Raw genomic sequence first — 27,885 nt, forward strand, 5'->3', positions numbered from 1 at the left:
CTGGAGTATCAGTTCCACACACAATTTTAAAGAAGGTGAAAGAGGGAGAGTGAATTTGGCAGAACTTATAACTTAATACGCTGATTTGAAGTTGCCAAGTCTCCAACTGAGAACAAAGGGATTGTTCAGATATGTGGATGCTTCTCTAAAACACTCTATAACTTTTCCCTGGAATGAGGGCATAAGGGAAATTTTAAAAAGCAAATCATAGAGTAAAATTGCTTCCTTGAGAGAGAAGAGTGATGCTGCTGTTGTGGATTATGATGCAGCTGTGTGCGAGCTGTGATCTGCTTCTGTGCCAAATGATCGCTCTAAATCCATTCGTGACCCCTGGATATCTGATGTCACAAAAAGTTAAAATGCCCAGTAACCATTTGGTGGTGACCAATATACATGAAACGATACCAAGAGGAACCTACATACCACCTCTTTTCTTTCTCATGCTGTTAATCTTTTGTTTTTTAAAAAGGGAGATGCATGAAAAGTAGCTAAAAATTTATTCTTTCTTTTCACTGTCTTCCGGAACCACCGGGTCAGCTGGTGGTTCTTCGACCATGGCGCTGTTGCTTTCGGAGCCGGTGTTGCTGTCACTCGTTCCTTCCTCCGCCATGCTTTCGACTCCTTCCTGGCCACTCTCCTTGTCTTCCGGAGTGGATGTCCCTTCACCATTTTGCTGGCTCTCAATGGTTTCTTCCGCAGGAGGCTCCTCTGCCATAGAAACAAGTTTGTCAGTGAGATTTCCCCTCCTTTGAATTTAGAAAGCTTTTCAGGCACAACAATAGGCGTCCAAACAACACATGGCATGCCCAGAAAGAAAACAAAACAAAGCAATCCTGTCTTGAGAGTTGCTATTCGTAAGATGGGTATTGTTTGTGGATTCTTGGGGTAATAGTTGGCTTGTAGAGCCTAGGTTGTGTAACAACCAAGTATATACAAAGGGGAATTAATATTCGGTAATTTGGCAGACTGGTTACTTATCACAGGGATATGGCTCAGTAATCATATTAAACAAGGTACAGAAATTCAGAACCTGTTTTAATTGCAGTTTCCCCAAATCCTCCACCTTAAATTCCACCAGCATTGTTTGAAACCTCCCTAGCTGGCCTGCTGCATGAACTCTAACTCCCCTTTACTGAAAATGTGCAGCCACCTCTCCAACCATTGGCCGGACTGCTATGATGTCATGGAATGAGCATTCTGAAGGCTAAGATCTGCCAGTACAGGGGCTTAGGGGCAGAAAGGGCTGTGAATTGTTGTTGGGAAGATATGGGGGAAAGCTGAGGAGGCATCACTATAGCCATGGTAATCAACTGCTGGGCTGAGCGAATGAAGGGAGAGTGTGCAGTACAATGGGGAACAGATTCAAGGAAGACCAATTCCACACAAAAGCTTTCCCTTACTGACATATTTCTTTGGGAGGTGTTGGCACAGCCTAGTTCCTGCCTTCCTTATGCCCCAAATTAAGATGTGAGCACAATCAGGATGGCGGAGAGGCAGAAGTGCTTTCGTGGTCTGCACAAAAAGGGGCAATCCCTACCAACACCACCCCTCCTAGCTCCAAGGAATAACAACAACAACAACAACAACAACAACAACAACAACAATTTATACCCCACCCATCTGGCTGGGTTTCCTCAACAATTCTGGCTGAAGGCCCTGCTGCCTGGCTGCATAACCCTTCAAACTGTATCAGAATTATTATTCGTATTCTTATTTAAATAACTTTTTTATTAGGCTTCATAAATAAGGATCACAGGAATAATAAATGATACAAATAAATAGACCAAGTCTCATGGCATTTGTGCATCACAAAAGGAGCATAATAAATTTGTAGTGATATCTACAACATATGGTTCATGATTAGTGGTCAATGTGTAAGTTCCTGGTTTGTGAAGTGGTTTAAGAAAAACAATAAAAAGGGGGAAACGGGACAGAATAGAATTAACATTCAATTAACATCACATACGCAAACACCTAATCAGGAGTCTTGGTGATTGTGCTTAGATTAAGAATGAGCAATAGTCATTTTCCCTCTTATGTTACCAATGAAACAATATAACTGAGTTATGAGCAATGATGAAAGGAGCAGGCCTAGTATTTCCCCATAGACTTCTCCGGAGTTCATTCTTTCAGTCTTGGTAGCTCAGTTGGTAGAGCATGAGACCCTTAATCTCGGGGCCGTGGGTTCAAGTCCCATGTTGGGCAAAAGATTCCTGCATTACAGGGGTTTAGACTAGATGACTCTTGCGGCCCCTTCCAACTCCACAATTCTATGATGCTAGGGTCTGGGGGGCTCTGCACTCTCTCCCAACAAGGAAAGCATGTAAGGAAATGCACTTTCTCTATTCTATTCTTCACTGAGAGCTTTGTTTCCCCCTGGCTGCGGGGTGGAGTGGGAACTAGTTGTTACAAAACCTCAACGCCTACTAAGAGAAAAGGGCCCCTCAGAGGCAAACTTGTTTTCCATTGAACCATCAGCTGCTGGAGGCATAAATCGAGGAAGAACTCCCGCTCTGGGCACCTCTACTTCAAGGCTCTTACCCAGCCTGACTGCACCAAGTTCGGGAAAGTTCTTCCTCTTTTTTCTCACAGAAGAGGAGACCTTGTTTGAATGAAAGTCTGGCTGTATCATAAATGGCAACTAAAGACAAGCCCTGGTTATTAAGTCAATGCAGAGTTCAGTCTTCTTCACATCTGCATCACCAGACATGGCTGTAACCTGTTCCCGCAGTGAAAAAGGGGAAGCCACTGGTTGATGGGGGAGCCTATTAAAACTCAACTGTGCTACTCGATACAGTGGTACCTCGGGTTAAGAACTTAATTCGTCCTGGAGGTCCGTTCTTAACCTGAAACTGTTCTTAACCTGAGGTACCACTTTAGCTAATGGGCCTCTTGCTGCTGCCGTGCGATTTCTGTTCTCATCCTGAGGTAAAGTTCTTAACCCGAGGTACTATTTCTGGGTTAGTGGAGTCTGTAACCTGAAGCGTCTGTAACCTGAAGTGTCTGTAACCCGAGGTACCACTGTACAGACTCCAGATCCTTTAAGAAAAGGCTCAGTTTAAAACATCAGCCCTTCTTCCGACCTCGGCTACATGCCCCCCTCATGCACCACTGCTGCTTCAAGGGAAGCCCCCCCCCCCCCCCGGCTTGCCAAACGATTACCTGCTTCCATCGGAGTGCTCCCCTCCTCTTTCTTCTCCTCTGCTTTGCTGGCTGCTTGCTCCTCCTCGGCGCTTGTGCTGTTCTGATTGCGCTCGGCTTGCTCCGCGGCCTCCTTCTCCCTCTCCTCCTGCCGCTTGCGGGCCTGCTCCTCGGCCTGAGCGATTTCGGCCGCTATCTTCTCCATGTCCACCTCCACCTTCAGGCTGCACAGCTGGATGTGGGGAAGAGGGAAAAATCACATGTCACTTTAAAAATCCAGGTTCTCTCATCACCTTGGGCCTGCAGGCCCAAGTCCTGTCTCCACTATGACGTCACTAGGCAGCCTTAGGCATGGCATTTTCTCCCAACTTCAGTCTCCCCTCCCTCTGATATACAATAAGGGAATAATACATACAGCAGAAATATGATGCACAATATGTATGAATAAATCACACTGTAAGTGTGATTCATATACACTATCTTAAATAGATATTTTAGCACAGAATCAAAGCCAAAATCCAACATTTGAGGCAACTGCAAGCCATCTGTGCTGGCAAAGCTCAGAAACTATTATTCCTAAGAACCAACAAGCTTTGTGTGTTTCAGTTGTAGCTTACAAAAAAACCTTTAAAATTAATTTGAACTAGTCCGATCTATCACTGCTTGGTTCTAGTGGTGGGGATATTCCAGGCTCACATCTTTATTTCAACAGGATTGGTAAGATTCCTGTTGGAAAGTGCTGGGATCACATTATAGATTAATTCACCCCCCCCAAAATCTTGTGGGGCTTGGTGAGGCAGCACAGCCAGCGATGCATTCACAGCCACAGCATTCGCGCCAGCCAGGGAAAAAGGTATGGGGAGAGAGGCAGGGAAAATGTCCCCCTTCACCGAGTCAGCTCCCAGGCTGTAACAGCAAAGCATCCCAGGTTGGCCCTGTGGCTGCCATGTGATGGCAGGAGGGTCTACACAGGAGCCAGCAGTTCCCTCCTGCAAAATCACATTTCAGGGATTTCTGTTGGCTACTGCTGGCCAGGATGCCACCGCCAGCAGTTTCTGCTTGCCTGCTGTTTGGGCAGGAGCACTGGGACACTTCTGACCAGCAGGGCTTCCCCGCCTATGGTGGAGCTCCAGCAGAGCCACACAGGGCAGAGGGACACGTCCGCTCCATTCAAAGCCCCTCTGGTACAGAAGACTGTGTATGTGTATGTGTGTGTGTGGATTGCTTCACTCGCATACCAGAGACAAAAAGCTGACTGTTGTAGCCAGTGCCCTTTTTCTGAGGGGGTGTTTGGCCTCATTGAGGGGCAGTATTTCAAGATGAGCAGGAAAATGAGAGTACCCCTAAACATTTTTTTAGGGGGGGGGGGAAAGCACTGGTTGTAGCCACGGTTTACTATAAAAACACCTACTTCGTCAGGTTTTGAAGATTTTCTTACCCATAAATGGTTCTGTTTGTGGAACAGATTTTACACACGCCCGTCTGACACATCAAGCTGGGATTACGATGGGAGTTTTTATATTTCCGTCATTGCTGTACTTATGTGGCAAACTGCTTTGTGTGGAAAAGTGACATGCATTGTTTTTTTGGATGCTGTCTTTCCAATGAGAATCTGAATTTCACACCTTCAGTTTTCTACAGCATGCTCCAACAGCCAGACTGAAACTCCCTAGACGTTTCCTCTAGAGTTTCAGCTAGTCAGGACGGGTTGCGGTACCAAAACGGAATTACTTTCCTTTGTCTAACAACCATTTCATTAATAAAAAGAACTTGGCTAGCAACAATGAGAGTGCAGTTTAGTTTGGGGTGTTATGTGGGCCTAAAGCAAAAGCAGTGCTTTAAAAAAAATGTTAAGGGGTATTCTAATTTTCCTACTCATCTTGAAGCACTGAACAAAAGTAAATAGTTACTAAGACAGAAAGCAGTTCTGCTGTTTTGGTCTCACACATCATGATATAGGAGTCACCGGGAAGCACAGGAGCTGGGTATGTTGGAGGGGAGCCATTGCGTTCATTCCCCGTCGAATATTGTGAGCCTCGTTGAATCTTAAAAGCTGAGATGGGCTTTGTTTTCAGAGAGGTGATGAATATGTCTGGGCGTCAGACTAAGGTGTGTTTGGCTCACATGAGAAAATGCTCCCCCACTGACAATATTCCTACACATAGTAAGATATGAGGTTAGTGAGGAAGGCCACCTGAAACCCAGCATGTTAGTGAGAAGGCTAATCTTCTATTTGAAGGTATATCCAGCAATCTGAGTCTTCTCCACAAACTGCCTTTGGACATGGAGCAAGTTAACCATCTCAGTGAGAGCTGGCTCTTACAAGGAAAGTCTGTGGACTCTTTGGCCTGTATTTATTTTGTCTTGGAACTAGACTACTGGTGCAAGATGCTATTTCCCCATTGCTCCTTCTCAACCTGTGTACTGGGAGGCACAATATTTCGAAAAGGTGAAGCCTTGCTTCAAAGGAAACTAAACCTACTCTAGGGCTGATCCGCAGCAGAAAACAAAGTCTCAGGCTCATTCCCTAGTCTTTCCAGACAAAAGAGCTCATGGAACCGGACAGACTCAGTAGAACAAAGCGTTAGAAAATTGCAATGGCAGAGGATTTCAGCTCTTCCTCCTCTCTGCTTTGGGGAGTCACACATCAGCCCTTGACTGAGAAAGCCTACTACTCCATGGAACAAGTAGAAAAGCTCTGCAGAACCCTACCCTCTTCAGCTCATTGTTAAAGGATTCTGTACTCTCCAGGAACTTCCTTTTCTTGTCCTGGTGACGTTCTTCTATCTGCAGGAGCTCAGCTTCTAGTTTCCGCTGTGAGTGGAAAATGAGATTAAAAAGTGAGCACATAGCTGTAACACAAACACACGTTAATTCAAATGTTCATGCGAAAGACTGCTCTATTTGAGAGCGGGGAATTTGAAGAAAAATATGCAGATCCTCTACTTTGAAATAAAAGCAGATGATTTCAGAAACAAAATGAGGCCAAGTAATATGAACCATTTTATTCCACTGGCAAACACCTCCCAAGAAATCCTTGCCACTCTCTTGCTGTGGACCACTTCAAACATCCCTCTGCCTGAGACTTGTAAGAATGGTTAGAGCTGAGGCCTCTTCATGGGATCATAATTCTAAAGACCCATATTTGGGATGTGTGTATGTGGGAAGACTGTAGTATAATCACGTCCTTAATTTCTGCTAATAAGGAAGTAAAGTTTATTTTTGGCAGCACACCAGAATGCCTCAAACACTTTACAAACAGGTTATTATGCTCCAGACCCAAGCTTAAAGACATTGCAAATGGCTGTAAAAATGCTAATTTATCTGTGCTTTAAAATAAGTCTCTCTCTCTCTTTCTCTCTCTCCATACCTCTCCATATACATACACACATGCTTGACTGCTTGAACGCTAAGATCCGTATTTTACAAGTCCTTCTGTTATCAACTGAGTGTGTCCTGGTGACATTTCCATTTGTGTGCCGAGATGGTCCACAACAGTGAACTCTTTCCCAAGAGATTTGTCAGCCTGAATGCATTTGGAAGGTGTTAGTTGGGCTGGCTTTTTAGCCACACAGTTCAGAAGATGCAGTGTTATTTTGAATTTAGTTTTAATATGCACATATGCTGCCTCCTGAAGTATACAAAGGAATTCTCAAGGTGTCCTCATACCTAAGTGTAATCTCTACCCAAGGACTTATTGGTGGTGGGTCCAACACTGTGGAACCAACAGTTCAGGAACAGGTATTATACAGTTGCACTAAAAAGAGGTGGCTCATTTTACATCCTTAAGATATCAGTGACTTCCCTTCTTCTCTTTCCATAGTTCATTTTACATATCATAAATCCCTGCATATTTTACAAAAAATATACCATTCAGTATTCACTATTGCATCCATCAAAACTTATTTACATGAATTTATCTTAATGCTGCCAACGTTTTCAGCTGTACAAAATTATTTCCCATCTATTCAATAAATGTTTTTCAATCTTCTCTAAACGTATGTTCTTCCTGTTCTCTTATTCTATATGTTAAGCCTGCAAGTTGTGCATATTCTGTCAACTAAAGTTGTCATTCTTCTTTGATTGGGACCTCGCTTGTTTTCCATTTTTGGGTTAACAAAACATGGGCCGCAGTAGTAGCATAGATGAATAACCTTTTTCGACACCTGGGAATTTCAGTCTGAATTATCCCCAACAGAAAGGACGCTGTTTTTTGAGGGAAAGTATTTTTAAACATTCCCCCCCCCCCCAATTCATTATGGATCATTTCCCAATACTCTTTTACCCTTTTACAAGTCCACCATATATGAAAGAACGTTCCGTCCTCCTCTTTGCATCTCCAGCACTTATCTGATTCAGTCCTATACTTCTTAGCAAGCCTACTCAGAGTTAAATACCATCTGCAAATCATTTTCAGGTAGTTCGCCTTCAAAGAATAGCATGCTGTAAACTTCAAGTCACTTTCCCAGAGTTTTCCCCAGAGGTTAAAATCAATTTTGTGTCCTATATCGATTGCCCAGTGTGTCATTGAGGCTCTAACAAGCTTGTCTTTTGTTTCCCAGTCTAATAACATATTATACATTTTAGACAAAAGTTTCTCTTTGTTTTGTAGAAGTTCTTTTTCGAATTGTGAGATTTTGGTCTGAAAAACCATTTCCCCCCTATCTAATTTAAACATTTCATGTAACTGATGGTATTGCAACCAATCTGTAACTTGGCTTTTTACATTTTCCATTGTTTTCAGTTTAGGTTCCCCACACCCTGTACATACCATTGTTTTTCTATGCTAAATCTTGGAGAAGGAACACTTAGTTCACATATTTAGCAACTCGGGAAACAAACCCTAGCATGCAGAGAAATAGCCTCTAGCAGTTTGCATGCTAATGAAAAGGTGCAACAGTGTCTTTAGAAAGAGTGGCTCCTAGTTTCACCTGGTTCAACAATTGAATCTCTGTGACAAAGTACAGCATGTACCGGGATATTTAAAGAGGTAGTCCATAACTTTTGTTACATTTGATCTCTCTACAGAAATTGTCTAAAGCACTGAATGTTGGGCCTCCCCCCACAATCCCCCAAAGTCAGAAAGAGGTAAGTTCTCCCTCTCTCTCTCTCCCTCTCTCTCTGTGTGTGTGTGTGTGTGTGTGTGAATCATAGGCTCAGGATATGTGTTCAGCTACCTTCAAGAGACTTGTAGGTTCTCCCCAAGCTGCTTTTTGAAACACATGCATGTTTATAGCAAGATCCGCTCCCCCCGCAAGACACACTTGCAAGAAGCAGCAGCAAGATATACAAATAATGATACATGAGCTGTTTGGCATGAGGTGGAAGAAAATAAAAGGTAAACAAATCAATCAAGAAAAACAACGTCATCTTATATTTTTGCACCATCTTGAAAGAAAGGGGGGGGGCATGAATTGTGGATTGGAGGGAGGACTTTTAAAACAAGGACTAGAGCTGAACAGGACTGTAACAAATCAGAAAAAAGTTTGCCAAACGTGTCTCTAAACAGGAGCAGCTGCTGTGCTCAAACAATTTCAGGCCACAGGCAGTCCAATATTATGGATGATTTCAGAGCCCAAGGACAGAACAAAGTTCAGTATTTATAATGAAGAAAATACTGAAGGTTGAAATTTTTCTTCCCCACCAGCAGAGAAAAGGCCCCCTCCGTAGCAGTGCTAGTGACAGGTCTCAACAACGGGGAGATTTTACCTGAATAACAGGTAGATTTCAAAACACTGGGTGGGTGGGTGACTGCTGCTGTTATAGGCACAGGTATCACCCGAGCGCATGAAAAGCTATTACGTTTATTAAGCATTCTCATATAGCCAAACTTTACCTGGTGAACCATTAAGGACTGGACTTGGCGTTTGAGAACCTGCATCCTTGCCGTGGTGACCACGGATCTGACATCGGGGACGACGCTTTCACTCAGAATCTCACTAATTAAGCGGTGATTTCTCTGGAAACGGGCTGTGGCAGTGTGCTTCATAGAAAACCCGTCGTCATAATCTGAAACAAAAATGTATGCAGTAGTTACGTTATAGAAGATACCAGGGCAGTTTGCAGTTTCACCACTGCTTAGCTTCACAGGTAACACTGGCTAAGTAACTTTGGGTTGTATCTAATGTCAAGTCCTACTCACAAGCAGACTCACTGTATTAATGGGAATGACTATCTTAGGTTGCTTATTTCAATGGAGTAGGACTAAGATTGGATACAACCTCTTGAAGTGTACAGCTTTCTGTTCACTCTATTCCTTTCTGTCACTTCACTATCCCTCCCAAGAATCTCCAAGTTTCTTGAAATCCTGAAGCTTGGCTTTGTGGAATGCTCTCCCCAGGAAGGCCCGCCTGGTGCCTTTGTTAACATATCTTTAGGCACCAGGCAGAAACATTCCTCTTCTCCTAGGCCTTTGGCTAATTCAACAATCCATGGCCTTTTAAACTGTATGTGACTCTTATGCTGTCCAACGAGTTCAGGACTGAACTGTTATTGACAACCCAGCTCGTGCCTTTAGCCACCACCACCTACAAGCTCTCAAACTCAACATTTCCTGTTCTAAGTGTCACTAGATGCAGGTTCTTTTTTCTCATACAGAAGCCGCAGAGGGATTCACAATTAGAGGAAGCCAACTACACTGCACTCTGAAGCACATTTAGTCAGAAGAAAACCTCGCTGTGCTCCACAAGGCTTTCTGCCATGTTAGTATGTGAAGTATTGGAACCTTGGAAGAGCGAAGAGGACAACCTGTAGGAAGATCTAGCCTGGGGTTGGACAGCCTGTGGCCCTCGAGCCAGCGTGGCCAATGGTCAGGATAATAAGAGGACCCTATTCTACCTCTACATTAAAGAGTCTCTTCCCTAGCTTATGTTTGTTTATGAAAGCGATCATGAACATCATCATCCTTGGCTGCTACATAGAGTGAGAAAGGAACCAAGCTGTGCTTCACAGATGGGTGGAGCACTGGCCTTCTTTTTGTAGAGGAATGTATATGTGCCATCAGTGAAGGAAACAGGAAGGTGGCTTTTTGATTTGTTTGCTTTTCTGCAGAAGCACAGCAAGCCCTCACCCTGTCATCTTTCCCAGCACAAGTCATTACTTAAACTGAATGGCAAACTTGCTGCCACCCACCCATCCTCCCCTAGCCAGAACCACCTACAAACAAACAAAAGAATGCCAGAGACAGTCAAGCACCAAAGGGCTTTTAAAAATTTTTGCTTTGAAGAGGGGGAGGATAAATACCGGCAATGGGTTTGGCCTCATATCTAAACAAAACTTTATTTTTGGATAGGTTTCACCGAGGAGCCACCCTGAATTTCTAGCTCATCCCTTCCAGCCAATGAGTTCAGACTGATAAAAACGTTGGACGTCTGACAGCAGCAAGGCTAGCACTTAGTCTGGCCCAAGAAATAAAATGATTGCGCACTCAGTATGATGCCTCACCCCATGCTTAATTTCTGCCATGAAGAAGCTTATTTGTAATTCTTATTATGTCTCCTTAGACCCCCATCCCTGCAAATCCTAAGTGTGTGAGGGCTTACTGTGGTCTCATGAAAGGCATTCTGCACAGGTCCGTGTGTTCTCTGTTACCCTCACCCCAAGTTGAAAGGCTGAATCCTGGCAAATGCAGGTTCCAGGGATAGGATAAGAGTGAGATGCTTATTATTTCTTTCTTTCTCTCTCTCTCTCTCTCTCTCTCACACACACAGACAGACACACACACACAGAGAGAGAGAGAGAGCAAGACAAGGTGTTGCAATGTGAGAGCTGGAAAAATCCATGTTTCCCTGCAACTGAAGAGTTAGAGAGCTAGGATGACTTGATCCTATTCAGCCACTTCAACAGAGCTGCACAATTGTCACAATAAAGCTCATGATTTGGAAAAGGCACCAAGAAATGGGGAACTGGCCCTTTTCATGCCTTCTGAAGTTAAAAGACCAGACACACAGAGACTGTGCTGGAGATTGTTCCCTGATCTAGGCTCTTTGCTCAACATCCCTGCAAAAGAATGTGTTTTGATTCTGCCAAGATTAAAGAGCATATATTCAGTATCACTTAATGCAGTGACAATGAGGTCCTCCTTCTGCTGGTTCTCTCACTGCGAGAAGTGAGGTTACAGGGAACCAGGCAGAGGGCCTTCTTGGTAGTGGTGCCCTCCCTGTGGAACGCCCTCCCATCAGATGTCAAGGAAATAAACAACTATCTGAAGGCAGCCCTGTTTAGGGAAGTTTTTAATGTTTGATGTTTTACCGTGTTTTTAATATTCTGTTGCGAGCCGCCCAGAGTGGCTGGGGAAACCCAGCCAGATGGGTGGGGTATAAATAATAAATAATTACTATTATTAGTATGGATCACCCACCACCAAGTTGGTGGGGCCGAGTGACAAGAGATTGGGTTTGGGATGAGTAACTGGCCCAAGAGTTCCTGCTAAACAATTATATTGCCAAGCAGCCTTCTGGAGTAAAAAGTTTCAGCTTCCCCACCAACCCCCTTGCCATTCCTTACAGGCAGAAAGCAGCACACCTGCTACTCCTGCTTACCATCTGGGTCTTCGGCGGGCTGGATGCTCATGTAAGGTTCACCCTTCTCCATCCGGGACTGCCTTTGCCGGCTTTCCTCCTCCAGGGCGGCTTCGGCACGGCTTTTCGCGTTGATGTAGGCAAGGTAAGCGGGTGAGTTATGGTAGGCCTTCATTGACTCGTTGTACTCTATCTACAGTTTTGACAGATACATTTTAAAAATCGCACCCAAAATAGTCTCCCTTGCCCTTGGGGGAATCCTTCTGACTAAAGGCTCCTTGCAGGAAAACAAGGACCAATTTCACATGAATCAAGGGGTGGACAACATCTCAGGGCAGCTTTACTGAGGTTCAACTGCTCTCCTCTGCAAAGGTCTCACAGCCAGAGGCAGGGCAGGGTGTCATCTAAACATTTCGGTGCGCGTCCATATATAATGAACAGCAAAGGGAATACAGGAGGAGTGTGGTGCTGGGAGGAACTGGAAGAGGGAAATCTCATTAAACTGTGCTTTATTTCCAGGTGCCTTTAGAGTTGGGGGGCAGAGAGGGACGGCACACAACCTTGACTCAGGTTTAATTGAAGGATCTGGTGTTGTGGGCTCTTTTCAAGCAATCCAAGTATCGTGTTTCTACCATACTTTCCTTAAAGCTCCCGGGAGAGCTGGGCTCGCACAGCAAAGAGTTGATTCAGTTTCCTTCCTCAATAACTCTCTCGTATGTGAGTCTGCTTTATCACCTCCTCCTCCAGAGCTAGTCTCTCTTTCTTTTTAAAAAAGATTTTAGCCTCGTGTGTGCACGTGTGAGAGAGAGACGTCCAGTGTCATTTGGGGGAGAGAGAGAGGGATTTCTTCCGTGTACCTTTTCTGCTTCATATTCATTTAAGTACTCTTGCTTCTCTTCATCAGTGAGGTCTCGCCACATCCCTCCAATGATCTTCCCAATTTCCCATAACTTCAAGTCAGGATTGGACGCCTTCACTTGGTCCCAGACCTTAATAAAAACATCTGTAGTAAAGCTCCAGCTAACTGAATACTTATAAAATTAAACACATCTATTTTTTTGTTGTTAATATCACTACCATGACTAGGGTCTTTTCTGAGAACTATCATCACAATGCAAGGTTACATTAAGACAGGGTTTTTTTTTTTTTTTTTGCTATGCTATGTCCACTGTTTGATTATTTCTCTGGGGCAGGAAGTCAAGAGTTACGACGTTTATCCACTGCCTGGTTTAATTCTCAGCCGCACAGTATCTTTTCCGCCAGTCTTGCCCTTAAATCCTGCATTACGTTTCTTCTCTTTTTGTCTTAAGAGAGGCCGCTGGATGAAACAGGTGTTGCTGTGGTTTTTTTTTTTTAAACCATAGATGGGAAGGCAGGTAACACAGTCGTCCTCCTGGCTCAGTGACTCCTCGACAACGGATTGGATCAGGCGCTGTCCTAGGTACTCATTTTAATCAGGAAAAAGCTCACATTTTAAAAAGGGGGGAGAGAAAATGGCGCTGCACCCTCTTTTTTAAAAGAAAAGAAAGAAAATGTTTTTTTAAAAAAAGAAAAAACCACACACAACTTTTCAAAAAAGCAAAGTAGGTCTATTGTCACTACTGCAAAGTCCAGCTATCGAGCTGCACCAATCCTGGATACTTTTTAAAAAGTATGTCAACAAGTCACCAGATGCATCCTTGTTAGCAGAGGGGGGTGGCAGCAGTTTTAAGCATTGTCTAAATATTCAATTAAATGAAGATCTTCATTTGTCCCCCGAAAGTACGGTGGCCAAGTTTCGTCCTGCAGCGAAACTAACTCCCCACCCGCTCCATTTGCATGGTTCGCTATTGCCTTCACTGTGAAAAGAGAAGACAAACTGCATTCTTAAGTTTTCCCTTAAGGAAAGAAAAAACAACAACACACATTCAAGCACACTTTTAAGAACCACCACGAAATACGTTAAGCACGAGGCTAATGTGGTTTTGAGGACTGCTTACTGAAATTAAGACCAAGTGTTCTGTACCCACCTTCCTGCTGTACCTCATGTAGGGCATGAGTGGCTTATCTGGAGGCTTAGGGGGTTTGGGGATTGTGATACCCGATGATGCCTAGAGAAGAACCAAATAAAATCCACTGGTTATCTTATCTCAAACATTTGCGAACCGCCAAGACAGGCATTTGCCAAGAGACGTACACAGGTAAGTGAGACACAGGTGCAGGCAACATTATTAGCTCTCATCAGAAGGGTTACATTCTCCAGCACCCTGGGTCGGGAGTACTTTCCGACAGCACCTCTGATGAATTTGTCAGTACAGAGATTTCTAAATGAAAGAGAAGCAGATTTTCTCTACTTGTAACAGTGGATTCAAAATTCTGTTTTCACTTTCTAATGAGAGCAGCTGTTAACTCTACCAGCACTAAATACCTGAGGCTGCATCCACACCTGCCTCACCCCAGCGCTGGAGTTAAGCACATCCCTTTTGTAGCCTCCACACCCACAGTTCTATGAAGCTCCCACAAACTTCAAACAGTTTGTTGGGATCGTTTCATGTTGCAAAATATGCGGCTCTCCCATAATCCGCCTGCAACGCATAGCAGAGTATGGGTGATGCTGTGTTTGACAGGGCCTTTCTAGACAGCTATGATCGTTTAGGGCAGGCATGGCCAAACTTGGCCCTCCAGCTGTTTTGGGACTACAATTCCCATCATCCCTGACCACTGGTCCTGTTAGCTGGAGGGCCAAGTTTGGCCATGCCTGGTTTAGGGGAATGGTAGTCATTGCTCTGAATCCTGAGCATACGCAATTTTGACTTCTTTTAGGCTGGCTTCTTGGGGATAGTTGGATTTTACAACAATATCTCCCTTAGATCCCGCCCCCCGCCCTGAACCACAGCCCAGGAGAGCATTAGGGACATTTGCTGCCATAGGCATAGATGCAAACCAGTGGTCAAGTTCAGGGGTGAATGCAACCTCAATGCTAAAGAAAAGAGACAGGTAACTTTAGGAAGAGGTGAGAGAACAGAACTGAAGTAGTATGGATATTCTTTCACTCAAGGCCTTCTCAGGTTATACTTATTCCATTAAGGCAGGCTAGGGGTGGGGAGAACCCAGAAAACGTATCATAACAAGAACTCTGCAAGGTTGGCTCCCTCAACCTGTACACCACATGAATCCGAATTTCACTGTCGGAGTCCAAATTAGACTGTGAGTTCCTGGAGGGACCTTTGTCTTCCTTAAAGGTACAAACCGCCAAGCACCTTGCCTGCACTCAATAAGAAAGAAAAAGAAAGACACTAAAACAGATAGGTGTTATTGGCTGGCAGCTACACAGTGCCTTCCTTTCTATGATTTATTTTCTCGTTTCCAAAATACATTATTTGCACAAATACAACCTCTCATCCATCCAAGACAAGCTGACACTTCGTTTGCATTATCTATAGTTTGCCAGAAGGATATAACTTCTCAGTCTTAACACGATTTCCATTAAAAGCCTTGGCTTCCATACTTATGCTGAAATGAGTGCAGTATATTTGTTATATATATATATATTTAAAAAACCAAAACCAAATTTATATACTGCTTGGCTATAGCAAAATTTCTAAGTGGTTTACAAACCATGGCTATGGTCCAGTGTTCTGTGTTCATGTGGGGACTGAATGCCAACTATATTAAATGGACCCCAAGGGAAGTTGCAAGAGTCAAATTCCCCACACTATTTCTGATAGTGTGATAACTCTGGACAATGGAATTCTACAATAATAAACTATTATGTTCCCACATCTGGCAATTGCTTACAGTGCCAGAAGCTCTGACTTGTACCACTATCTTCATGGGCTTCTTGTTCATTTCAATGGAAGAAACAGATCAGCGCACACCGTTTCTCAGCTCACATGGATCTCCTCTTTCCATAGCAATTAATGGGGCAGCCTGCATGAACAAGATTCCACCTGCACCTTGCAGCACATATAGCTGTCCTGGAACCGCAGTGTTTAAGATGAAGGCATAAACATACAGACAAGTCTCTGCATGGATTTCAGTTTTAGAGCAGTAAGGTCAATGTGGCAGGACCACTAAGCCTGAGGTAAAGCATGTGTGGCAAGCTTGCAAGATCAGATCTCTAGCATTCCAGAAGCACTTCAAATTTTTGTTTTGTTTTGATGCAGGAAAAAACCCCAGGCTTTGCTCCTGCTCATATTTATGAAATGCTTTGAACCAATCAATTCATACATTGCTTCCATTGTAATATCTATATATCTGTATCTATCTATCTATAAGTTTTTGAGATGTATGCATTAGCAACTGTATACAGATACATGCACACACATAACAATGGGCCTGAAAACATTCAGTGAATTAATTTAATGCTTATAAATCAATAGGTGTTTTTTTAAAGACCACATATATTGAAATATACATGGCAGAGAAAGGTGTAAATGCACATGACATATATACAATGGAAATCTGTGAAACATAAAAACCTGTTTTAATCTGAACTTAAATTCAGATTTTAAAAGTCTTTGGGATAAGATTTTTAAATGATGAATGGACAAAAACTGTATTTGGGAAAAACACACACAGACACCTTATGATGATCTTAGTAATGTAAGAAATCCTTCCTTTGAAATGTGACTTAAAAGCATGAAGGGCCATCAATTCCCCCCCATCGTATCCTGTGTCTCCTGTATCGTTTTGCCACATTAATCTACTTCTGATCTGAGCACCGAGGGCCAAAAGAGGGCTCTCTTCAACTTATCAAATGAGTGTTGTGTTGAGCTGCAGACGAACTCCACAAGGGACATGAGAGTCCCTTGAGAGTTGCACACTTTGGTTTTGGGGCTGCTAGGGGCAGGCCGTGACAGCAGCTACTATGCAATTCAGCCTTGTCCAGCTCAGTATCATCCAGATTCTTTGGATTACACCACCCCTGGCCATGCTGTCCATAGCCGATGGGAGTTGTAGTCCAAAACATCTGGAGAGAACCACACTGAGGATGGCTGATGTGCTATCTTGTTTGACTGTCCAGGGTGGGTGAACACTGTTCTAACACTTACTACAGTTATCGGTTACTAGCAAATTCCAGAAGAGCAACTGCATTTTATTAATTTGTTAGCTAACTTATAAAATGCTTTTTCAAGGTATATTACACATGCTCCTGGAGGGGCATGAGAGATACCTCCTTATGATGTTATTCCCGCCCACCCCCGTTCTTGTGTAGAAGCAGGCAGGGAATGCATGAAATGGGCCAGGAGTGGGATTCTTTCCCAGACCTATGTTGCTCAGCTGGGAGTACAACAATCAAGGGGAAAGGAAGCATGTAATTAAGTCTGGCCTGTATTGACCCATTACTGCCACATTATCAGGGGGAAAAGCATGAGAAAGAAGATCTCACAATGATGTGGTCACCACTGGCAGGTCACCATGATGCTGTTTACAGCAGCCAGATGACATGAGTTAAGACAGCCTAGGTGCTAACAGGTTATGATGGAGCATTCTCCACCAGCAATGCTTATCTTTCCGAGCCCAATTCAAGGTCTCGTGGTGCTGTTTAAAGCCCTAAATGACTCAGGCCCCAAATACCTGAAACTGCCTCCTTCTCTACAGACCCCCTTGGGTGTTAGGATTGGCAGGGGAGCCCTATTGGTTATTCCCCCCCCCCAAAGCTCAGGGGGTGGCAGCCCAGGAAGGGGCATTTTTCTATGGCAGCTGCTAAAAAGTGCACCTGGCATCTTCATTATACTGTACAGCTGTCGAATGAAGATGCACCTCTTTACACTGGCTTTTGGCACCAAAGCTGGGTATTTTTAGGGCCAGCTTATGTCTATATTGCTTCTAAACAATGTTTTTCGTTTTGATAACCTGCCCTAGGACATTAGGCTGAAGGGCAAGTAATATATATTGATAATAATAGTAAAAATAATGAATGTCCTTTGGCAGTAGATAGGAAGCAAGTAGGAAGGTCAAGATGTTAGTTCTTACTGACTTTCCCCAATTTTTAGCATCTTTTAGGAGGACAGCAAAACTTCACATTATTAGTTTAAAACTGGTAATGGGAAAATCCTAAATGATGTTTAATTCTGAAGGTGAGCAGTTGCTCCCCCCCCCCCCCCCAATTCCAGAACACAGCTTATTTTAGACATGGAGGCAGAAGATGCCAACTTAAATGAGCCTAAGATGATTTTGGACATTCTTGAATAGCTTAGTTGATAAACAAATTGGCTGCCGAACACTGAAAACCTGGAAGTAAGTGTTCCAGTTTTCAAATGTTTTTTGGAAGCCGAATGTCCGACACAACTCCCAGTTGAGTACAGGAAGCTCCTGCAGCCAATCAGAAGCTGGCCTTGGTTTTCAAATGTTTTGGAAGTTGAACAAACTTCAGGAATGGATTCCGTTCGATTTCCGAGGTACCTTGGTCCTTGAACGGAATCCGTTCTGGAAGCTCCTGCAGCCAATCGGAAGCCACGTAAGCTGTGACAGATGTTCGGGTTCCAAAAACCATTCACAAACCGGAACACTCACTTCTGGGTTTGTGGAGTTTGGGAGTCAAAACGTTAAGACTCGCAAGGGGTTTAGGATCCAAGGTACGACTGTAGCTCTAAAACAATTTTCTGCAAATTTGGAAAAGGTCCACCCATCTGATGAAGTAGGCTGTAGCTTCAGAAACATTCCTGCCAAGTTAGGTCTTGAAGATGCTGAAGCACATCCACCTTTTAAGTGAACTGTTCTTCTGGAACTCAAAAGGCTGATTCCCTTGTGCATGTCTATCACTTGCTTCCTTCTCCCTTGGTGCCCTGGCAAAGCAGTGTGTGAGCTGCCTCCATGGAAACCACAGTCAAGAGGTGCTGGCAGTGGTGCCTGATCTGCGATAACAGTTTCACCCATATGTGATGTTCCACTTATCAATGGGCATACACGTGAACTCACCCCATTTTGTTGTATGCTTTACAAATAGAAGGCCATTATGTAAAACGTGCACAGTGGAAAAAAAGAAAGGAAAAAAAAGAGGAAGACTAGGGAGAGAGGGAAAAAAACCACAAGTTATTGTTGTTCATGTTTCATATTTGAAAAATGAAAATAAAAAAGTGGTATCAGCTAAGATTCAGAAGAACCTAACTCTAAAGCCATTTCTGGTCACTTCCTGTTGTTTGCCGGATGACGTAATAGTTGATTCTCCTACCGTGGCCCGGCTGTTGGTGCCCGGGTTCCCTCCCAGCCTGTAGTTGTTGTAGGCCAGATGGCTGTATGGATTGTATCCCACAAACCCCGGTGTGCTGGGCATTTGCTGATGGAAACAAATGAGACAAAAACACGAATGAGAAATGAATCCCAACGAGGAGAACACAGAGAAATGAAAATGGTTTGCAGTACAGCATGCAAAAGCAACCGGAAATTTAAACAAGCATAATGAGGTGTTAACAGCAGCTGGCTCTCTCTCCCTCTCTCAAGAGGGACAGTAAGCCTGAATGAAACCTGTTGAGGAAAGAGGGGTTTCTCTCTTTAAAAAAAACTTGCCACTGCAGATTCTGGATGGGTGTAACCTCAAAGTTAAAACAACTGCCTAGTTCAGGCAACAACCTTGAGCTAGGTTAAGAATGTTGAGAACTTAAAATAAGAAAAGTCACTTTATCTAGAGACAGTCCACATTTATATTGGCCTATTCCGACCTCTTATTCTTAATGGTGACACTGATCATTCATAATGTACGGATATTCTTCACAACTGCGATCAGGGCAGTGCGATGGGGTAACTGAAGACATGCTACAACGATAAACTATAATGTTGTTCACTGCTCCTGCTCCTGCTGCACAGAAAAAGCATTTTGGTTTGTGACACTCATTCTGATTGTGCAGATAAAATATAACTGATAGAATTTGACAGGATGGGGTATGGGTGTGTGAAAACAGTCCAGATCCAAGGATCTGCAGGCATGCACCTCTAGAGCGTGATACCCTGGCACCCTGGCATCTTTACTTGGTCGCAAGTGGTTGGTAGCCAGGTGCAAAATGCACCTGGCGCCTGGCTAATTTCAAACACTGAAAACAGCAGACCATGGCTTGCTTCATAGCTGGGTCAGAAGAAGGGAACTGCATCATGCAATGAGGAGAGGAAGAATAAAATCCCAAAGCTCCTTGCTGGCATAATGTCAAAGCATGATTTGGCTCTGCGTCTGAACCACCCAGTTTGCCACTCATCTGCCCGCCTGGGGGCTAATTGCTATGCTCTGTAGGTGAATGGCAAATTGCATGCTTGATTTAAATATACATTCTAAAATAATCAATATAACCTTAGAACTATTACCACCCAACCTGCTGGGCTGGGCTCCAGCCAACCGAAATTTAAACCAACTACCCTTCAGGTGCTTCTGAAGGATGCTGAAGGAAAACTCCCAAGAAAAATGGAGATTCACATCTCTGATTCATTGCTTATCCAGGTGCTCTTGGGGTACAAAACCCCCCACAGAAAACTGGAATACTCAAAGGACATGATACATCACAGGAAAGCATCTAAATATGTTTAGCCAAGTAGAACTAGTCCTTTATATGGGTGCTCAGTGCACCAATATTTTCTTAAGCCGTTTGTATTTTCAAAATTAGTTCACGGTTCAAACTTCAGTACCGTATTTTTCGCTCCATAGGGCGCACCTGACCATAGGGCGCACCTAGTTTTTAGAGGAGGAAAATACGGAAAAAAATATTCTGAATAAAATGTTGCACTAAACTATTTAAAGCAGCAAAGCGGGCAGCTCCTGTCCGCTTTGCTGCTTTAAATCGAGCCTCAGAGGAGGGTAGGAAGGGGAACCATGGCTTATCTAAGTCCAGTTAATAATGCTGAGCCAGACTTATGGCCATCGAGATTAGCCTGGCCGTCTCAGTGGAAATCTGGGGAGGCTGAGGTGGACTTTCCAGTGGTCAAAGTGTGGTTGTGTCTTCCTGCCCGGCATCTATTTCCTGCCGTCTTTCCCCCCTGCACCCCCGCACCCTGCTGCGAGGGAAGGAAGCGGAGCCATGGATCCTCTGCTCGCAACTGCAGTGGATTCCCTCCACTTTGAAGCAGGAAAGTGGGAGGAGCTGCTTACAACTGAGTGTAAGCTGCTCCCCTCCCACTTTGCTGCTTCAAAGGGAGCCCAGGAGGGAAGCTGCTGCAGCCGCAAGCAGTGGAGGATCCATGGTCCCTTTCCTTCCCTCCTCCGTGATTGCTTTGAAGCAGGAAAGTAGGAGAGGAGCTGCTTACACAAGTGTAAGCTGCTCCCCTCCCACTTTCCTGCTTCAAAGCAATCACGGAAGAGGGAATCCGTTGCAGCCGTCAGCAGCAGAGGATCCATGGTCCCCTTCCTTCCCTCCTCCATAGTTGCTTTGAAGCAGGAAAGTGAGAGAGGAGCTGCTTACACGAGTGTAAGCTGCTCCCCTCCCGCATTGCCGCTTCAAAGCAATCACAGAGGAAGGAATCTGCTGCAGCTTCCCCCACCTCCCGCAGAAGCCGCACACTCTTTAAAGGGGCTGCGCGGCTTCTCCTGGCTTTTCTGGGAGGTGGAGGGATTCCCCCACCTCGTAGAAAAGCCCGCAGGAGCCGCGCAGCCTTTAAAGGGGGCGCCGCTCTTGGGGGCTTTTCCCCGAGGAGGGAGAAGGGACTGATGCGGCCAGTCAGTCCCTTCTCCCTCCTGGGGAAAAGCCTGCAAGAGTGCACGAAGCTTGTGTGCGGCTCTTGAGGGCTTTTTCCGCCTGCCTCCCCCCTGCATTCGCTCCATAGGACGCACACACATTTTCCCTTGCTATTTAGGAGGGGAAAAGTACATCCTATGGTGCGAAAAATACGGTATTTAATTTGGATCTTTATATTCAACCAAATAAGACTATAGGTTGCATGTTAACAGTTACCGTATTTTTTGCTCTATAAGACACACTTTTTCCCTCCTAAAAAGTAAGGGGAAATGTGTGTGCATCTTATGGAGCGAATGCACACTGCGCGGCTATCCCAGAAGCCAGAACAGCAAGTGCGCAGTGAAAGCAGCAATCCCTCTTGCTGTTCTGGCTTCTGAGATTCAGAATATTTTTTTTCTTGTTTTCCTCCTCCAAAAACTAGGTGTGTCTTGTGGTCTGGTGCGTCTTATAGAGCGAAAAATACGCTATCTAAAATACAAGTTAACTCCCCCCCCCCCAAATGAATGAATATTTAATGGCAGCTGAAAATCCCATAGCTGAGATAGAAATCGTTGAAGCTGCGCCACAAAATAAATTAAAATGAATTCTTTTTTTTTGGGGGGGGGGGGAGGTGTTTCCATGGTGTCAAAAACATCCAGGAAGGCATTCCAAAGTCAGAGCACTGCCACTGAAAAAGCACTCGCCCTCGTATTCACCTGCCACACCTCACTTTTCAATGTTTATCTAGCTCTAGCAGGGTGCTAGGAGCTGTTCAGGATAAAAAAAAAAAATTGTCATGGTGCAAGTACATGGAAACATCCCATAATATGTTGCCCAGTTATGTTGCTAGATGGTTGGCTAGGACCAGTAAATGAAACATACCTAACTCATTAGTACTTAAATGTCTTTATTGCTGGCTCATTTCTGAGCGCAATTCAAAGTGCTTCTGTTAACCTTTAAAGTCCTATACAGCCTGAAAGCTGTCAAGTATAAGGAGGGCTGCTTAGTCTCGCACAAACCTGTCTCCATGGTTAAGTCCTCTGTTGAGGCCCTTCTCTGGGTGCCTCTCCTGCAGTTTAAGTGAGTAGCAACTAAAGAAAGGGCCTTGGAACGCTCTCCCCAGGGAGACTGGCACAAAATTTCACATCCTGCTGGCATCAGGAGACTTTGTTTTATTTGCCCAGGTCTTTCAAAATAGATTTGCTTTCAGGCTGCCAATGTGCTTTTCCTGGTTCTTTATAATAGTTCTATTATTATCATTTCAAAATATCCCTATAAGCCACCCTGGAGGTGTGAATCTGGCAGGTGATATATCAAATACTTTAATTAAATAAATGCAATGGGGACTCCAGCCAGCCAGATGTTTCTAGAACGCAGTGGGAGGAAAGCTTACATAGTTACCCTGGTATGAAGTGGGTGACACAAAATTATTTTAAAATTAATGCAGCCCTGAAGAGAAACTGCACAGCCACAATATTTAATCAATGTAATCAGAATTCAGTGCATCGAAAGATCTCAGAGGGCAAGGAACTTTATGTTCAAGTGTACAAGAGTAGCCAACAGTTGCATGGAAAAGGTCAGGTAGGCCAAAGCTCAGAATGAACCCGGGCTTGCAAGTGAAGTTAAAAATAATAATAAATATTTATTCAGCTCCATTCAAAGCAAGAGGGAGTTCAAGCAAGTAGTAGGTTCCTTGCATAGATCAGGGGAATGTTGTGGACATGGTGTATGAGGGGATGCTTATCGTATTTGCAGAAGACACCAAATTGGGAGGAGAAGCCAATGCCGCAGAAGACAGAATCAAAATTCAAGATGACCTGAGCAGACCGGAGAACTGGGCCAAAACTAATGCAATTAATTTCAATAGGGACAAATATGAGATTCTATACCTAGGCAGGAAGAACCAGCTGAACAAACAGAAGATGTGGGGATACCAGGCTTGCAAGTTGTACAGTACATGTTAAGAGAATCTAGGGGTCTAAGTAGACATTAAGCTGGACATGAGTAAACAGTGTGATGCAGCAGCAAAAAAAAAGTTAATGCTATTCTAGGCTGCATCTACAGAAGTATAGAGTCCAGATCAAGGGAAGTAATAATACCACTCTATTCTGCCTTGGTCAAAACACACCTAGAGTACTGTTTCCAGTTCTAGGCACCACAATTTAAAAATGATATTGACAAACTGCAATGTGTGCAGAGAAGGGTAACCAAGATGATCAAGGGCCTGGAAACCAATCCTTATAAGGAATGGTTGAGAAAGTTTAGCCTGGTAAAGAGAAGACTGAGAGGAGATGTCAGAAAAAAACATCAGAAACAAACTTTCTGACAGTGAGTGCTGTTTGACAGTGGAATGGATTCCCTTGGGAAGCTGTGGACCCTCCTTCCTTGGAGGTTTTAAAGCACAGGTTGACTAACCATCTGCCATGGATGCTTTAGCTGAGATTCTTGCACTGCAGGCGTTTGGAGCAGATGACCCCTGGGGTCCCTTCCAACTCTACACATCTATGATTCTAAGGAAATGTCATTGGCACCCCAGTGCTAAACTCATTTGATGGAAGTAAGTTCTGCACAAATCAGTGAGGCTCCTTTCCATGTAAATGATATAGCTGTTGACGGCTAGATAATACAACTTTTAATAATGGGGGTTCTATTCTGTAGCCTGGTGAATAGGTAGAGTAGACAAACAATGCTTAAATCATGGTTAAAGAAGGGTACCAGGTTCTCACACAGCACCAATCTATAATTAAAACCAAGTCCAAAAGCCAAGAAGCCGTCAGATTATGGTTTGTTTTGGAGCAAACAAACCATAGTTGAGCTGCTGGGGAGGGCTCCCATATAACACTAAGCCACAATTTAATGAACTATAGCTTAATGAACCATGGTTTAATGTTATGTGCAAACCAGGCCACTACAGTAACTAATGACCAAACAGATATAAAATGTTTAGCAGCACCACAGAAAAAGGGGGAAATAGGATCCAGCCAACAGTTCTGTCCAGTATACCCAAACCTGGACAATTCTCAGCTCTTGAACCACCCCGAGATTCTGTTTTATTCTGTTCTGGAGAAGGTGAACCATAAATGCAACTAATACCCAAATCATTACTTTGAGACAGTACACTAGGCACATAGTTTGCAGCTTGAATGCACTCCCAAAAGGTGGGCAATAAATATTTTTAATATAGTGGTTTAATAATAAGAGGTTGTTTTCCTTTTTTTGCAAAAGCAATTTTGCGCATGGCCTTAGTGTTTTTTTTTTTAAAAAAGTGATATGCACCAATTACAGACTCTCCAGGTACCTTTCAGTTGGACCATCAGTATGTAGCAATCTGTGGAAACAGGCATGTTCAAATTGTTTGGGCCACCAGAAACAAAATGAGTAGGTTGTGTTCAGGTGAGGTGCAAGGAGAAGAGGGAGAACACCTACCAAAAAGGTCACTGCATGTGACAAACGGACCACAAAAAAATGGAATCAGTGAGCTTTTGCATGAGTAGTGTCTGCAGATGTATAATTGTTTATTTTTCATTATTTTCTGTTACCACACAAAATCCAGATTAAATGGCAAGAGCTATAGGATGGCATTCTGACATGGTGTCAAACATGGTGTGAGTTCTACAATAAATTCCCATCAGGAAGCCCTCCGGCTCTGCAGACAGAACCCAAAGCAGGGAGGCTGAGTTCACATATCACTTGCACTTTGGTTTAGACAAGAAGCTGCACCAAGCCTTGAGTTTGCACACCCACTCCACATAGCTAAGGAAGAGGTTGGGGGCCTTCACTTCTATTTAACCACAGCTTCTTGTGTCATCCAAACCTGTGGTCAATTTGGTTAAAGAAGCCAGTTTCTGAAAACACAATTTGAAGTTGGCTTGTTTTAAGCTAACTATAGTTAAAAACCATAGACAACGTGACAACTGTAGTAAAGCAAAAGCTTCTTCTCACCTGCACTCAACAACGGTTTAGCATGACATGCCAGCCTGGTCACAAAGTGGAAACCTGAGGCCTCCATTTAATTCTTACCTTCTGCTCTCTAAAGTATGTTGCTTATAGTGTGCCTTCCTTTTCATAGCACACACCACACAGATGTTCTGAACGTGTTTACTCAAAAGGTTAATCTACTCTCTTTCCCTAGAAGTGAAAACCTTGTTGCTGTTCTTTGTGCACCTCACTTCAACCTTCTGCTACTGTATCTAATAGCTATAACAACATCTACTCCCCCCCCGCCCCCATTCCTTGCCAAGGTGTTTATACCTCATTCTATGGGAATAACTACAATATACAATTAGGAAGATTCACAAATGCCTGTTATCACCACACAGGTGCTCATATCTTAGCAGACTTAAAAAACAGAGCTTGCATTTATCCAGGTTTCAAAAAATGTGTGGTCACAGCTTTTACTAGGTGCTTTGGAAAGAAGCTATGTGAGATATTACTTGGATTAAAGATGCAACACGAGATTAAAATGTGTACTTTTACAAAAATGAATGCCAAATGTTATAGGAAGTAAGTTTGTGTTATAGTCTGGAAACATAGCAAGCAGCAGGCATGAGACCCCAAGTTTTAATTCTTGAAAACGCCAGTTAAAAGCACTCCACAGCCAGGGCTGGCAAAGGATTCTGAGGTATGGACTGGAGTCAGAATTTAATCACGCTGTTTGAGAGGAACCATTTGTCTGATTTGGTTTACAGAGTTCTGCAGTATCTTCTCTGCTGAACTAAAATGAAAGCAGGCTTTAGTTTGTAAAATAAGAAAAATACTTTCATACTTACGGTTGTGGGGGCTGGGGTGGGTGGTGGGGCATAGGATGGCCTTTCTGTTTTAAAAAAAGAAAGGGGGGGGGAGAATGACTATGTAGACAAGCTGGAAACCTAGAGACTGCCAGGAAAAAATTCAAGCATCAAATCAAAAGGTGAATAGATTAGGGGGAGGAAAGTCTGTCATTTAAGAAAATACTTCATATAGGAGCATCCAAGCTGTGGTTTGTAATTTTGTGTTCAGTTCCCAAGAACTCAAAGTAGTGAGTAGAATGAACAAGCCCAAGTAAATTAAAAGTACAACAGAATTTCTCCATAGTTTTCCCTTCTCCTATTCTAACTGAACAAAAGGGTGGCTGATTCAGTTGCTGAAGCAATTACAGACTTTTCATGTGACTGCAAATCCAGACTGTCACGATTTTCAGGATTTTGGACAATTCAGGGTGCACAATTATAGTTGATTTGGAGCTCTTGTGCAAATGAACTTTTTGCCATAAGGACAGTGACAGTAACACACTAAGTACACAATTCAAAATTGGGAAGGTTTAGAGCAGACTTTCTCAACTTTGGATCCCCAGGCGTCCCCAGATGTCTAGGGGCCCAAGGCTGGGAAAGGCTGGTTTAGAGAGTGCAGATATCATTATCAATGATCCATGGAATGAAATATTGGTGCTATTCTATATGTGGATATGAATTAAATAAGAAAAAACACATATACACATAGACTGCTGCTGAACTTACTTGACATTTTGGTAGAAAAGTGTTCAACCAGCTGACATTAGATCTGAAAAAGAAAAGTAGAACGTCACTATAAATCATGTTCTCTCTTGACACATCCCATATAAACAGTTAGACCAATGTAGTCCTCCAACATCTACAACTGAAGCACATAATTGATATACAGCACTGAACAACAATCATCTATAAACTTCATTGTTTTCAGTACTGAGCTACCTTCTTAAACACAGATAATCCCCTTCTTGTTTCAGAGCAAAGATATGAACCAGTACAGGAAAAGTTTATTTCCCTCCCTCTTTAAACACTACCCACTTGTAGCGACTTCTTTCATGCGGTACCAAAAGAAAAAGTTGAAACCAAATATCGCAAATGGTTTTCCTCTCTAGAGAAGAAAAAACTCTGAATCAAAATGTGCTTGTTTTCTGTAACAAGATCAAAATCTCAGTCATTAATGACAAGAGATTAATTTAGGAGGGTCAGTGTTTATATGTGTGTGTGTACACACACATATGTACACTCAATGAGGCAAAAATTAGACTCACAAAATGTTTAGGGGTATGAGTACCCCTGAGTCCCCCCCCCCAAACCCTGATCCTCCTAAATTAATCTGTTATCAATAACGCCCCTGGGAGTTTGCGATTTATATTATATTATATATATAGCTTTCATATATAAGAGAGAACTTTCTTTTTAAAAATCACGTTATGCCTTTTGTGTTTTTATGCTGTGAACCGGCCTGTGATCTTCGGACGAAGGGCGTTCTATAAACGCAATAAAATAAATGAATGAACTGAAGTACTGCCAGCTCTGCCTGTCCATCCCCGCAAAAAAAGACGACGACCTGCTGGACTCAGCAGGACCTACTTCCGAGTAGACCTAGTGAGGACTGCGGGGAGGGGGCGCCACCCTCGCAGCGGGTGGGGGAAGGAGGAAAGCTAACGGGGGCGCAGCTTCTCTCTCTCTCTCTCTCTCTCTCTCAGGCGCCACACCCAGACTGGGCCCCGCAAACTCACCGGCTCCAACACGGGCCTCGGGCCTCGCTCCTTTGTCTCCAACGAGAGGGAAGCGGCGGAAGCAGGGATGGAGAGAGGGGCGGAAGACAGCAACTTCCGTTTC

At 43.6% G+C, this 27,885-nt stretch overlaps 1 protein-coding gene and 1 long non-coding RNA gene across 6 annotated transcripts; one reads left to right on the forward strand and one right to left on the reverse strand.

Annotated features, from left to right (window-relative positions):
• Window positions 1-452: 452 nt before the first annotated feature.
• Window positions 453-27,885, reverse strand: SMARCE1 (SWI/SNF related BAF chromatin remodeling complex subunit E1). Of its 5 annotated transcripts, none has more exons than XM_081838056.1 (11): window positions 27,783-27,885; window positions 26,773-26,815; window positions 26,047-26,090; window positions 18,817-18,921; window positions 13,670-13,750; window positions 12,518-12,649; window positions 11,682-11,853; window positions 8,978-9,150; window positions 5,854-5,955; window positions 3,163-3,373; window positions 453-708 (listed from the first exon to the last, which is right to left on the reverse strand). In XM_081838056.1, the coding sequence occupies exons 2-11, from the start codon at window positions 26,777-26,779 to the stop codon at window positions 497-499; spliced, it is 1,239 nt and encodes a 412-aa protein (XP_081694182.1). In that variant the 5' UTR covers window positions 26,780-26,815; window positions 27,783-27,885; the 3' UTR covers window positions 453-496. The 5 variants fall into 5 exon arrangements, with proteins under 5 accessions (XP_081694182.1, XP_081694180.1, XP_081694181.1 ...); XM_081838054.1 differs by having other exon boundaries at window positions 18,754-18,921; XM_081838055.1 differs by lacking the exon at window positions 27,783-27,885 and adding an exon at window positions 27,634-27,656 and having other exon boundaries at window positions 18,754-18,921.
• On the forward strand, window positions 5,969-10,652 carry LOC309328326. The gene is made up of 3 exons (XR_014150778.1): window positions 5,969-8,229; window positions 9,739-9,842; window positions 10,433-10,652. It is a non-coding gene; the product is annotated as an uncharacterized lncRNA (long non-coding RNA).

The sequence above is a fragment of the Podarcis erhardii genome, assembly GCF_964252035.2.
Source record: "Podarcis erhardii genome assembly, chromosome: 13".
NCBI classification, from domain to species: Eukaryota; Metazoa; Chordata; class Lepidosauria; order Squamata; family Lacertidae; genus Podarcis; species Podarcis erhardii.

Coding starts and splice junctions, on each gene's coding strand:
- SMARCE1 (XM_081838054.1), bottom strand. Junction 13,751..18,753: donor TGACCAGAAATGGCTTTAGA/GTTAGGTTCTTC, acceptor GTTCTTCTCTAG/GCATCATCGGGTATCACAAT. Junction 709..3,162: donor GAGCACTCCGATGGAAGCAG/GTAATCGTTTGG, acceptor TTTCTATGGCAG/AGGAGCCTCCTGCGGAAGAA.